We start from the raw sequence: 12,669 nt of genomic DNA on the forward strand, positions 1-12,669 counted from the left end.
CAAGAGCTATTGTTTTCAGGAGTCTGTCCAGTTCTGCCAAATTCTATATCAGAATTATACAAACAATAGACTTCCCCTCTGTTCATATCATCTGATCTGAAAAGCCACCATTGATGAATTTGAAGCTAAATATTCAGAATAAATCAAAATTATTAAGACTTTCCCCTCTTTTTTTGGTTTCCAAGTATTCTACACACAGTCAAACCATTTAAATTTTGTTTATTACGATCACATAATGCTCATTGGGATTCTCTATCTTAAGCAATATGGTCAAAACAACATCATTCAGAAAGTCCAATTGGAATAATGCTACATTAAGTGAAATTCTCCCATTAGGTTACACAGCCTTCATTTACAATATATATATATATATACACATAAAACACTAATCTGAAGAAAGTAAGGCTCTAGCTTGTGTCCTTCAGTCTGTAACAGTCCATATCAGCTCTATGGTACGAGTTAAAGCCTGCCTTTTTAAAGCACAAACATCATAATCACCCTAGAGTCTAAATCTGACTCTCTGCAGACATAGTCTTCATATTTCTCATTACAGAGAAGCCCCCGCCATTTAACATATGAAATAAATTTTAGCAAAAAGTGCTGGTTAATAATACTAGTAGATCACTGGATGTACAGCTCACAATCTTTGGGCTCTTGGTGTCTCCCATATATCTCAGTAGTGCATGCACAAGGGAACATCCAAGGAGGTTGTGTCCATAGTCAATATTAATAGTAAAAGCATTTCCAGAGGGCATAATTTGGAGTGGAAGGAAGCTCCTGGTGCATTAATCCAATGCATCAGATCTCAACAAACCAATGTTGGTTCTGATTTCTATTTGTTCACTCGACAAAACAGGAACACCATGGGATGAACTCAAATGGAGGAAGGGTGTGCAAACATAAGGGGTTTGGGAGGGATCTGCTTCTCTTTTTTCCATTGTAAAGACTATGGCAATACAGGAAATCCTGTGCAGAACATGCCTTATTACTGAGTTAGTCATAATGCCATTCCTTCTTTATTTACTTGCTATATAAAACGTTTACCAAAAAAACCCCGCTCTGGTAGGAGGGGGGAAGAAGTTTTACCACAAAACAAATGAATGCAATAAAATCTGAAGAGGCTGAAGCTTCGCAACTCCATCACCAAAGGAACAGCAGCTGTATTTAATTTTAACTTGATGTGCTTCAGAACTCATATTCATATCAGTATTTAATGATCCAAATATAATGGTCCTATGCAGAATAATTACTTATTATGAAGAAGCAAACTTCATGTGTATTCCTTCTAAGCTATGCTTCAGGACGCAGGCAGGAATCTTGCATTGGTTCTAAGAGTGGATGTTGCTGTCTTTTGGGATGAGATTAAATGTTAAGTACTTCACAAAGACAGCAGGACCTTTACTCCTTTTTGACAGATTCCTTACTTCTTCTGCCCTCACAATATAGCCAATACAATGAAAACAGGTACATTGCAAAGCAAACAATTAAATCATAGTGGTACAGAGTTACACAAAACACAAGAAACAAGAGGAAATAAAGTATTTTGTATCCAATTTGCTTTAAAATTAGGCATTCAGCAGCTAGACTACAAGCTTCATTTTGCTGGCCAGGAATTTCAGTATGGTCAAACACTGGCTGGTTGTCACAACCTTCATTATTCAAGTTCAGTACTTTCTCTTCATTTATACCTTCAGATTCAGAATTTGTCTCTTCCTTTTCTTCAGTGGGCTCACTGATTAAAATGGTTGGCCCTAAAAACTTTCCTAACTTGTGCTCTGGTTTATGAACAAATTCACCTACATTCCATGCTCCTTCCTCACCTGAAAGTAACAGTGCTGAACTCTGAGGAAGATCTCCAAGTTCAATCTCTGAAGAAACATTTGAACTAAAGTCAGTTACTACATTTGTTGGACTGAAGACGCATCCTAACCTGGCCGAAACATTGATTGAAGATTCTATGTATGGATGGGGTGCATTGCCTCTTTCAACAGTATTAATTTCCATAGACTCTTCAGAAACTGGAGTGGATGCATTCTCATGAGAGCTGGCCACAGCATTCATATCAGAAAAAGAAATGTTGTGTTCAGTTTTAGTACCTATATCAGGAAATGTTCCCCAAACACTTTCCTCTTCAGCCTGTTCATTGTGCAGGCCTGGCTGAGGATATAGTGAAGTATTAAGAGATGGTTCAGAAGATAATTCTTGCTTTCTGATTGGTTTTCCTTCTGCAGCATAAGTCCATAATATTTCACCAAATGGCAAATCATTTCCACTGTTATTTTCTTCTCTAGCAAGCTTTTTGCTTGCATTGGGTACTGACACAATTTCTTCTTGTGCTGTTTCATGTGTGTGTGCATTATAAATATCTGAAACTGATTCCTTTTCAAATTTGGTGTCATATAATACACCCACTGTATTGCATTGACAAAGAGGATAATGGGAACCATCATTTCTCCCTTCATGTATATCAAACACTGTTTCCTTTTCCTCTGTGGGCCTGTCACTTAATGCAGTCTCTTGAGGTAGCTTAACAATTACTGCTTTTTCACCAGCAGACATTTTTTCTGGAGTACTTTCTGATGTCATTTTAATTACATAAGCTGCTGTACCTGCCTCGGCTTCCCCTGTACTATCATACTCAGCTACAGAAGACCCTTCATAAATCACTGGGTCTTGGCAGGTAAACAATTCATCTGTGGGAGTTACATTCAAACATCTTGTGTTATCTCTAATTCCCCACATGGCTTCACCACCTGTTTGTTCTTTCATTTGCACTCTTTTATTGGCTTCACTTTCCCTTTCTGCAAATTGACTTTCTAAGACACTCCAGCAATTCCCCTGCCCAGCCCTATTGCCCTGATCATCAGTTATAACCCTGTCGGGTTCATTTTGGCAGGGCTCTGCCTCCAAAATACTTATGTTTTCTGGGTCATAGTTTTGACAGTGCTTTCCTTTTTCTACATTCCCCCCAGCATCAAACACATCCTCTTGATTTATTGATGCAGAGTGAATAGAGATTTCTTTATCTGTTGTTGTTACAAAATTGGGGTTACTTGGGCAAAACTGAATTATATTCGTGTCTTTTGATAGTTGGTTGTTCATTCTGTTAAAATCTTTACTTACAATTGAACTTCCTTGTCCTTTTTTTGTTCTAACTGAGCTTTCATTACCGTTTAACCATGAAAACCCTGTTGATTCATAAACTGCCTCAGCATGTACTTCACTGAGCTCACTAGAAGGCTTCACCACTTCTCCTTGGCTTAGCTCATCTGCTAAGCCAAGTTCATAACTATCTGTGGTGGACAACCATGACTGATTTTGTATTTCAGCATGATATTTTGTATCAGCAGGGTTTGTTGTTAAAGGGTACATTTGTTCCTCTTCTGAAAGATGTTCTAAAATGCTCAATTTGATTTCTTTTCCCATATCAATATTATACTCTGTCTTATATTTTTCTTCTACATCATCATCTTTGCTATGTGCATTTTCTAAAGAAGTTATTGCTATGTCAACATCAGCAAGGGTGTTGTCATATGTTCTTCTTAAATGTGGTTGAGTTCTGTTTTCAAAGGTTTCCTTTGTAGGTTCCTTTATGACAATGTTTTTAAAAGATGACTCAGAGGTTTGGGGAGAAGTTTTTTGCACAAGTTGCTCATGAACTGGCTTCATGTTGTCACCCTGTCCCCCCAATACATTTTCCTTTAACTGGATTTGTTCACTCTGATTTAAGGGAATCATTTCTAATCTTCCTTCCCAGACTTCTTGGTGCTGATCATAATTATCCTCACTGATGAACAACCTCTCTATTGTTTTACTTCCTGGGGCGCTAACAGTTTCATCTTTGGGAACATCTGTATGATTCATTACTTGTTTGCTTGCAATAACATCTGTACTGTAGGCAGCCTCTTTTTCCTTTGTTCCAGGCCAAAACTCCTGTGATAAAGGGGTTTCACTTGTAATGGAACTTTCCAAAAACTGTGCACTATTGTTCACTGACTCTACTGTAGATTTTTCAGGGAGTAACTGGCTATACTCATATCCTGTGGAAAACTGAATATTTTTCAATTCTCGCTCTTGTAGAACATGTTCTGTCAAACAACTGATAGGCATGGGTTGCCTAACCAAGCCAGAGCTGACTTTCTCTCCCAAATCTTGTTGATCATTTGGAAATTTTACTGGTTCAGATATGTATGCATTGTTTTCATCCCTGGAAGAACCTCTGGTTCTTGTGAAGTGATGTCTAAGCTGAAACAACAGAATAAAAAAGAATGGTCAGATTTTTTGTGTTTATGTAGAAAGTATTCATTTCTGCCTGTATGTATATCTGTTTATCCAGCCAGCCAGCCATCTGTTTGAAAGTGGTGGTAATTACAAAAAAATGTTTTCAGACAAAAAGTCTTGAGGGAAAATATGTTCTAAATCAATTACAAAACTTACACTGCATGTATTTTAAAAATAAAGGGTTCTAGATAGTTGAGTCTAAAGAGCAAGGAAGAAAATGCAATATTACCTGGATCTCTATTTCACAGTCCCCCACCCCACCCCCACTCTCTTTTTCTCCATTCATGAGCTCAGTAAGCTGCAAACCCTTTTATACAAATGAATTCTAAAGAGAATATATTCTCCACAGGGGAAGCTCAACTAATTCACAGACATGTTTTATTTTAAAGTGAGTGCATTGACACAGTATATCAAAGCTGGAGAACGTTCGGCATTGTCCAGTAAAATAAAGACTCTTTTGCACACTGACAAATATGACGAGGATTATCTCTGCTTCGTCCCTCTCAGGACCCTTTTACCAGTTTCAGACCTGAATGTTTTAAAGTCCCCGAGAAAGGGCAAAACAAGTTAGCAAAGCGAAGGCCAGAAACGAAGAAGTTTCTTTCCTGTCCTCCAAGTCTCACATTATATTATTCAACTGAGTTTGCTTGTCAGGGCATTCTTGCCTTGCTTCCCAATCATCTGACTGATGGTTCCATACCAATCAATTAGAGGATAGTTTCTTGAGCACCCCTTATTACATTTGCACTTGCAGCAGATACCCCCATTACAGTATCTCTTATTAATATGTTTTCTGCAAAGCCTCTGCAAACTATTAATAGTAAAACGTCAGTCAAAGAAAAGGGAAGGAACTAATGTTTCTGCAAATTCTGTTTTAATGACCCTCTGCCAACTGGCGCTCAAATGTATCTGAGCTCCTCAATGATGCCAACTGTCAGGATTTAATAGTGAAATGCCTGGTTTTTTCCCCCTCTCTCTCCCTCCTTGTAACTGACATTTGCATGATCTCAATAATTATATGCAAATCTTACGATTTCCCCTTCTTCTCATATAAGGCTCATGTTACTTGTCAACTGCCGAGCTGTCTTGTGAGCCATTGCCTATGGGTTTCAAAGATTTGGTTGCATTTCCATTTATTATAGACTTCCATTGTTTAATTCATTACACAGCACATAAGGTAAATTAAAATCAGAATGACGCACACATATATTCCTCATTTAGGATGCGGATGATCACTATGATTTTTTAAAAGCTATTCATTGTGTGATACTATTGAGTGTACTGCATTTTTAAATATATATAGCTTTTATCATTCTCTCTTTTTTCAAAAAAAATATGGAGATGTTGATTTTCTGGCAGTGAAGGATTCCATGCTGGGTGACAACTTTGAACTTTCCTAAAGTTAGAGTTAGGGAGGCTTCATGATTATGAGTAAAGCACCTATTCTATTCCCCACATAATCCAAATGGGCTGTGTGGTGCTCTTATTATCTTGTGTTTTAGCTTTCATGTAATCACAAGCAAACACTATTATTCTTCATAATTATTTATCCTATACATACAACTAATACCAGCTTCAAAGCAACTGCTATGTGTCAGTGACTGCCTTTCCTTCCTAAAATGCAAGTTGAAACCAACCTTATTTTGCAAAAGTTGAATAGATTAAATCTACACTGTGGAAATTGCCAGTGGAAATTGCCTGTTTTGCAATTAGCAGTTATTAGTCATGTCCATGTTGCCAAGGAGAGGGGGGGGGGGATTATAAGACTGTACCTACCAGTATTCTCTCTCTCTCGATCCATAATTTGTTGATCGGGGAAGAAAAGGAAAACTCAAAAAAACCAAAGTGTAGAATAGAGAAATAGTAATTACATAGTGTAGCATAGTGAACCTCATAAGCAGCTACTTCACACCAGACACTATCCCACTATGCCAGTAAAGCCCGATCTGGCCCCTTCTGTACATGTAGAATAACACACTTTCAATCCACTTTCAATGCACTTTGTAGCTGGATTTTACTGTGCCAAATAGCAAAATTCACTTGCAAACAATTGTGAAAGTGGACTGAAAGTGCATTAATTTGCATGTGTGGAAGGAACCTATGTGTAGATGCCTTACTGAACAGAAAATGTGCGTATTGAAGATATACAAATCATAGAAAGTGAGGTCTCTGAAATATTCTTCTTCTAGTCACTACAACCTGTGATAAAAAGATGTTATTAATTTAAGACCACTTAAATGTAATGAAATAGAGCATATCAATACACATAGGTGTCAAACTTGCAGCCCTCCAGAAGTTATGGACTACAGTTCCCATCATCCCCTGCTGGCAGGGGGTGGTGGGAACTGTAGTCCATAACTTCTGGAGGGCCGCGAGTTTGACACCCGTGCCTTATGCTGTCACTCAGGTTACAGATGCAATGGTTGCTCTGACATTGTCATATCAACAACAGATTATTTATTATACCTATAAAAAACTTTAGAGTTTGGGGAGTATTTCACTCTTTTTGAGGAACAAATAGACATTGTCCAACAATATACATATAACAGGCTAACACTCACCAGCAATTCTAATTCTTTTTCATTATCTTCGTTATCTTCTTCATTGTCTTCCACATTTTTACCTTTTACATTTTCTTTGCTTTGTTTAATTTCATTGTCATCGACATCCAAACAACGAATTTTGGGGATGTTTGACTCTGAAGGGGTTAACAAAAAATTCACTTGAATAATATCCATAGAGTGCTTTGTTACATACTCTCTCTTTTTTTAATTAACATGTGCAGTAAAGAAGAACTAATTGAGTGGGGTTTTATACCTGAAGCCCTGGAATTATTCCATATGTCTTCATCAGCCGTTGCCAATATTTCTTCTTTACTGTTAAACGAAAAAGGAAACTTGGTGATACTTTCCAAAATCATAGTTGGAAATCCTTTCAGCTAAACCTAATAACATGGAAGTTAATGATGCAAATAACTGATGAGAAATTTTGCATAAATATAACATTAAACATCAGTTTTGTCATGTGGATGAGCATCTTAAAGTGTCACCCTAAGAAGATGCTGACAGTTTTCAAGTGTAACCTAACCTTCTCCATATCCTCAACCAGTAAATACCTTGATTAGGTTTGAAGGCAGAGAACCAAAATATCGGGGCAATCAATTAGCTATCCCATCTCTTGTGTTGTGTATTAGGCCTAGGATATCCTGAGACTATTTGTGTCTTCATCACATGATTTTGATTCACTTGATCCCATCTTGTAGGCACCTTCACATGTACCGGTGGAGCAACTACATTCCCTCTGTTCTCTTATTGGCATTCATGTCCTGAGATTGGAGAGTTAATTGATGAAAGATATTCTATTTCTCAAATGTTTGTTTTCATGGCTTGGGATGGCCCACTACATTTTGAGAACATTAATTTGAAATTACATTGAATTTTTCCTTCCTTTTCAAAGATGCACAAAGTAATATTAGACTATGCAGAGAATGTTTGATATGTTGACTCTAGGAAGCAAAAGACAGCTATCTGAATGAGTCAGATAATGTGTTTGGAAGCTAGCAAAGCTGGCAGTTTACAAACAGCCTATAACTTTTTCTAGGTTGTAACAAGGGTTTTGTGAAACTTGAAAGCTATGCCATTTGAAAGCTATCCCATTTGAGAAAATCCTTTTCAAATGAATTCAAATGGTCTTACACCCTTTAATGTGCATCCTTCCTCATTCTGGGCCTCCTTGTGATGATATATAAATAAATAAATAGTGGGATGGTATTCTTTTAGTACCAAGTGCTTACTTTGCTTGAGATAGTTGGATGTAACCTAAACAGGGGGATTTCATGCATTATTCCTACTGTAAGATTCACTACTAACATCATCACATGACAATGGGAATCAGCAACATACATGACATTGAAAATCAGCAACGTACAGTCTGACTTAGGAGAGGTCCTGACAGAGTCAAGCCCCTCAGCAGTGACTGGTTTTGAAAACATTCCTGTTTAGAGCAGGAACAAGGACTAGAACTAAATGATATTCAGTTCCATTGCATCCCTACTGTTTACCAAATCTATTCTTCTCCCAACTATTGGTACAGTCCAGTGGGAATGGGACTAGTGAAAAGCCCATATCAGTGAACTAGAACTACATTTATTTCAACATTTCATGTGCAGGAAACTTATAAGGATGCTTATATGACACCCTACATAATTGAATGCATTCTAGTTCCTTCCTTGTGTTTGTCCTCTTTCAGAGAAATATGTATATGTCACCATTACAAAAGATTCTGATTATAATTATAATTATTATAATTATAATAAATTATAAATCTTTCCTCTTCCATTTTATTCAAACATCTTTCAGGCTGATATAATACTCCAAAAATATTCAGCAGCAAGGTGCTAAATTTATACTTGGCTACAACAATCTACATATGATCTGTCACCACCTTTTTATTTACAATCTAACTTCCACTTCTTTCCTCAGCCCACTAATATCTTATTTGCAGTGAAATCATCATTTCAACAAAAATCTTCACTGTTTAGAGAGTGTCTGCTTATAGAAAAATAAATACTATTCTAGCCTCAAGCTGGAAAACTGCCATTTTACATTCTTGCTAAACTTTACAATGATTGATGCTTGGGCATTCAAGAGGGGTGCTTCACAGTACAAAGGTTCAGTGAGGTTTTGTTGAAGCAACTTCCATTACTTAGTACAGGGCATTGCCCCAGGTTTTGTGCAGCCTCACCCACCTTTACCTAGCCTGCTGTACCTAGAATTTTACATACTATCTTCTGCTGGATTCATTAGGCCTCATTCAACATCTCATAAGCATAGAGTTTCACAGGATACATCAACTGCCTGTAGATCTCACTTGCATATTTTCTCTAGATGACATGTCATATTACAAGATTAGAGAAAACTTAATGCAAAGTTGTAAGAATGCACAATGCTTATTGGTAAAAGCATGAGTAAATAAATGATAGGTCGGAGATATGGTTACTAAGAATTGGTGGAATCATAATATTGTATTCATGCTTCATGAATTTCATTGATCTTATTGTTATGTTACATAGTGAAAAAGGCTCGTATGGGGAGGCAGGCAGATTGGATAAAGTATTTAAATGCTCATATTTATTTTCAAGGTGCTTCTAGTCTCTAGAAATATGGTGTTAAAATTTCAGAATACAGCTCTATACTGATGCAGTTGTTTGAGCCTGGTCCTGTAGTTCTGGAAAGACCACAGAACAAAAATAAGCAGAAAAGTCTTCCTAAATCATGAAGACACTGACTGTACTGTCTCACCCCTTGTCTGTTAGTGATCCTGTAAATATGGCAGTTTAACACTAAGCAAGAGCTCATGGCTTTACTACAGGATGCAAGTATCAGATCACCAGTTATCTCTTCCCCTGAAGGTCAGGATCCTGTTTTCAGCATTTACTAGCAAACATTGCCTTTAATCTTCACACTATTCATTAAAACCAAGTCAAACGGCTTCCATAGTAAGTGATCTCTATTTAAACGATAATTTAATCAAAGCAGACCTTAAACAATGATCATCTGCTACAGATGCAATATATGATGATAATCTGCAGTCATGCAATACACAGGCTATGTAATGATAGCTCTTATTTTCAGCGTCTGCTGGTGAAAGACTAGTGTATACTTCTAAATTACCTTGAATTTTATATTGGGCATAACTTGTGTTTTATTCTAAAAGCTGTATACATTGGAAATTGATCCAGTAGAAGATAAGGGTGTGGATCAAATCGCTATCCTATCACGTTACTGAGCAAAGATTATTTATTTGGCTGTAAGCAAAGAGATTTATAGAACAAGATTTAGTAACAGAGGTATACAGAAGTTTTCTGACAAACCAGAAGATTACTTGTTACGGAACATCACATTCCAGAGACTGCTCAAAAAATTAAAGCTCACCGTAGAAGAAGAACTAACTTCTTCCACACAGATAGTCTACGCAGCGCATGTGAGAAACCCTCATATGGCCTTAAACTGTGCATGGACCAGATTAGATGAATGATATGGAGCATCTTCAGAAACAGAGTCTTCACTTTTACAAAGACTTAACACTTTTCCCAATCTCACAATGAGAGGTTGAAAGAAATTGTGGGATCTTGCAGATCTACTTCAGAGTTGGAGTCAGCGAAAGAGAACCCAGAGTTGCCAGGACTGGCATGCCTAGATCAACATTTGACTCAGAGAGAGGTCATCAACAAGTTGCCCTTTCCACTGAAAAAGTATTGGGATAAAGAAGTCTTTACTTACAAGAAGAGTCATCAACAGAGGTACTCACATCTTGTAAAATTCATAACAAGGATGGCTAAAGAAAGAAATGATCCTCAAATAGGATTTCCCTTTTTATATCAAAATGACAGAGAAGAGAAGAATCTGCTTAAAGAACCTAAAGGTAAACCACAAGTTATGGTCAAAAAGACAGAAACTAACGTAAACTCAGTTAAACAACCCACCAGGAAGCCATCAGACGTGATATTCCCAGTATACCAGAAGCTGCATGACCGTAATAACTGCAAAGAATTCAGAAAAAGACCTTATGAAGAACGTCTATTCTATGTAAAGGAGCAGAATCTCTGCTTCAAATGCTGTTCCTTCAAAAATCTCAAGGCTAAAGATTGCAGAACAAAGGTAAAGTGTCAAGAATGTTCCAGTGAGAAACATTGTTCAGCATTACACCGTACTGCACCAACACAGTCACCAAAGAAAGAGCCTTAAGAGGCAGAAAAAACTTCTGCAGAACCATCACAACACAAAGGTACTAAAGTTGCTACAGCAACATGCACCGCCCTGTATGATGGAGCAAAGAAGATTCGCATTTGCCATCCAATTTGCCTTGCAGATATTTATCCAGAAGACTCATCAAATCAAGCCAAACATATGTATGTGGCATTAGATTCACAAAGCAACACTTTGTTATACACCCCAGAGTTTTTTGAGATGTTTGAGATACAGTCAGAAGAAATAGAATATGTCATGACCACATGTAATGGAGACCAGGTCATGACAGGAAGGACAGCCTCGGGATTCGTTCTGCAAACCATTGATGGCACAAAGCAGTTTAAATTACCTATACTTATTGAGTGTCAACACATCCCCAAGGATGAGTGACAAATATCTACAAGAAGCATTGCACCGCAACATGAGCCTCTAAAGCCCATAGCAGAGGAGATACCAGACCTTTACCTTTACAGCCCTGGCCCGTGCCTGGTGGAACAGCCTCCTTCCATCTGTCCGGGCCCTGCGGGACCTTGGTGAGTTCTGCAGGGCCTGTAAGACTGAGCTGTTCCGCTGGGCTTTTGGGGGGGGGGGGTCAGCTGCTGAGGGTGCCCCTTGCCTCCTACCCCCTTCCCCTTGTTTTCTGTTTGTTTTTTAATTATGTGGCCCATTTTAGTGGGGGCTTTTTGGGTTCCCCTGGGAGGGTTTGGTTTTAGTTCTTGGATGCTGGTTGTATTGCTGGTTGTATTGCTGTTTATTGGTTTAATAATGAGAAAGGGTTAATAATATATTTGTACTGGTTTTAGCCTTCCCCTGTCCATATATGTGTATTCTGTACACCGCCCTGAGCCCTCCAGAAGAGGGCGGTATATATATCCAAAATAAATAAGTAAATAAAAATACCAGAGCTTAATGTGAATGCCAAGATTCTTCTACTCATTGGTTCAGATTGCCCAGATTTGTTTGCAGTCAAAGAGCAAGTGAAAGGACCACCCTTTGCCCAGAAGTTGGAACTAGGATGGACTATCCTAGGCCCAGTCTGTTTGAATACCTTCACATGCACATACCTTTTGCATGAGCTTCATGCCAAATGGATGTCCCACTCAGATGTCAAACTGTCCAAATCATACCCAGATATGGTACCAGAAAACAGAAAATTCAGTATCTCCAGTGTTCAGAACAACAGCCCATGATATAACCATTTGGAACATGGTAAATTGTATCCTGTAAACCAGGCCTGCCCTGACCTGGATAGCCCAGGCTAACCCCACCTCATCAGATTTCAGAAGTTGAGCAGGGTCAACCCCCATTAGTACTTGGATGGGAGACCACCAACAAAGTCTAGGGTTACTGCACAGAGACAGGCAATGGCAAAGCACTTCTGAACATCTCTTGAAAACCCAATGGCATTGCAATAAGTTGGCTGTGACTTGATGGCACATTCCAACAACACACTAGGCCTCTGTTGCAGAGTTCTTGCTCACCACTATAGTATGTAGGGTTGTCAACCTTCAGGTGGTGACTGAGGATCTCCTGGGATTATAACTAGTCTCCAGGTGACAGAGATCGGTTCACCTGGAGAAAATGTTTGTTTTGGAAGGTGGACTAAATGGCATTGTAACCTACTGAAGTCCCTTCCCAA

The 12,669-nt window shown here is 38.2% G+C and overlaps 1 protein-coding gene across 1 annotated transcript in view; it reads right to left on the bottom strand.

The window, feature by feature from the left end:
- Window positions 1–202: 202 nt before the first annotated feature.
- Window positions 203–12,669, bottom strand: part of PPP1R3A (protein phosphatase 1 regulatory subunit 3A) — a 32,690-nt gene continuing 20,223 nt past the window's right edge. The window contains exons 2-4 of the mRNA XM_048501802.1: window positions 7,099–7,157; window positions 6,843–6,979; window positions 203–4,245 (exon numbers count right to left, since the gene is read on the bottom strand). Coding sequence (XP_048357759.1) covers window positions 1,399–4,245; window positions 6,843–6,979; window positions 7,099–7,157 — 3,043 coding nt within the window. The 3' untranslated portion in view covers window positions 203–1,398. The remainder of the gene's footprint in view (window positions 4,246–6,842; window positions 6,980–7,098; window positions 7,158–12,669) is intronic.

The sequence above is a fragment of the Sphaerodactylus townsendi genome, linkage group LG06 (genome assembly GCF_021028975.2).
Source record: "Sphaerodactylus townsendi isolate TG3544 linkage group LG06, MPM_Stown_v2.3, whole genome shotgun sequence".
NCBI classification, from domain to species: Eukaryota; Metazoa; Chordata; class Lepidosauria; order Squamata; family Sphaerodactylidae; genus Sphaerodactylus; species Sphaerodactylus townsendi.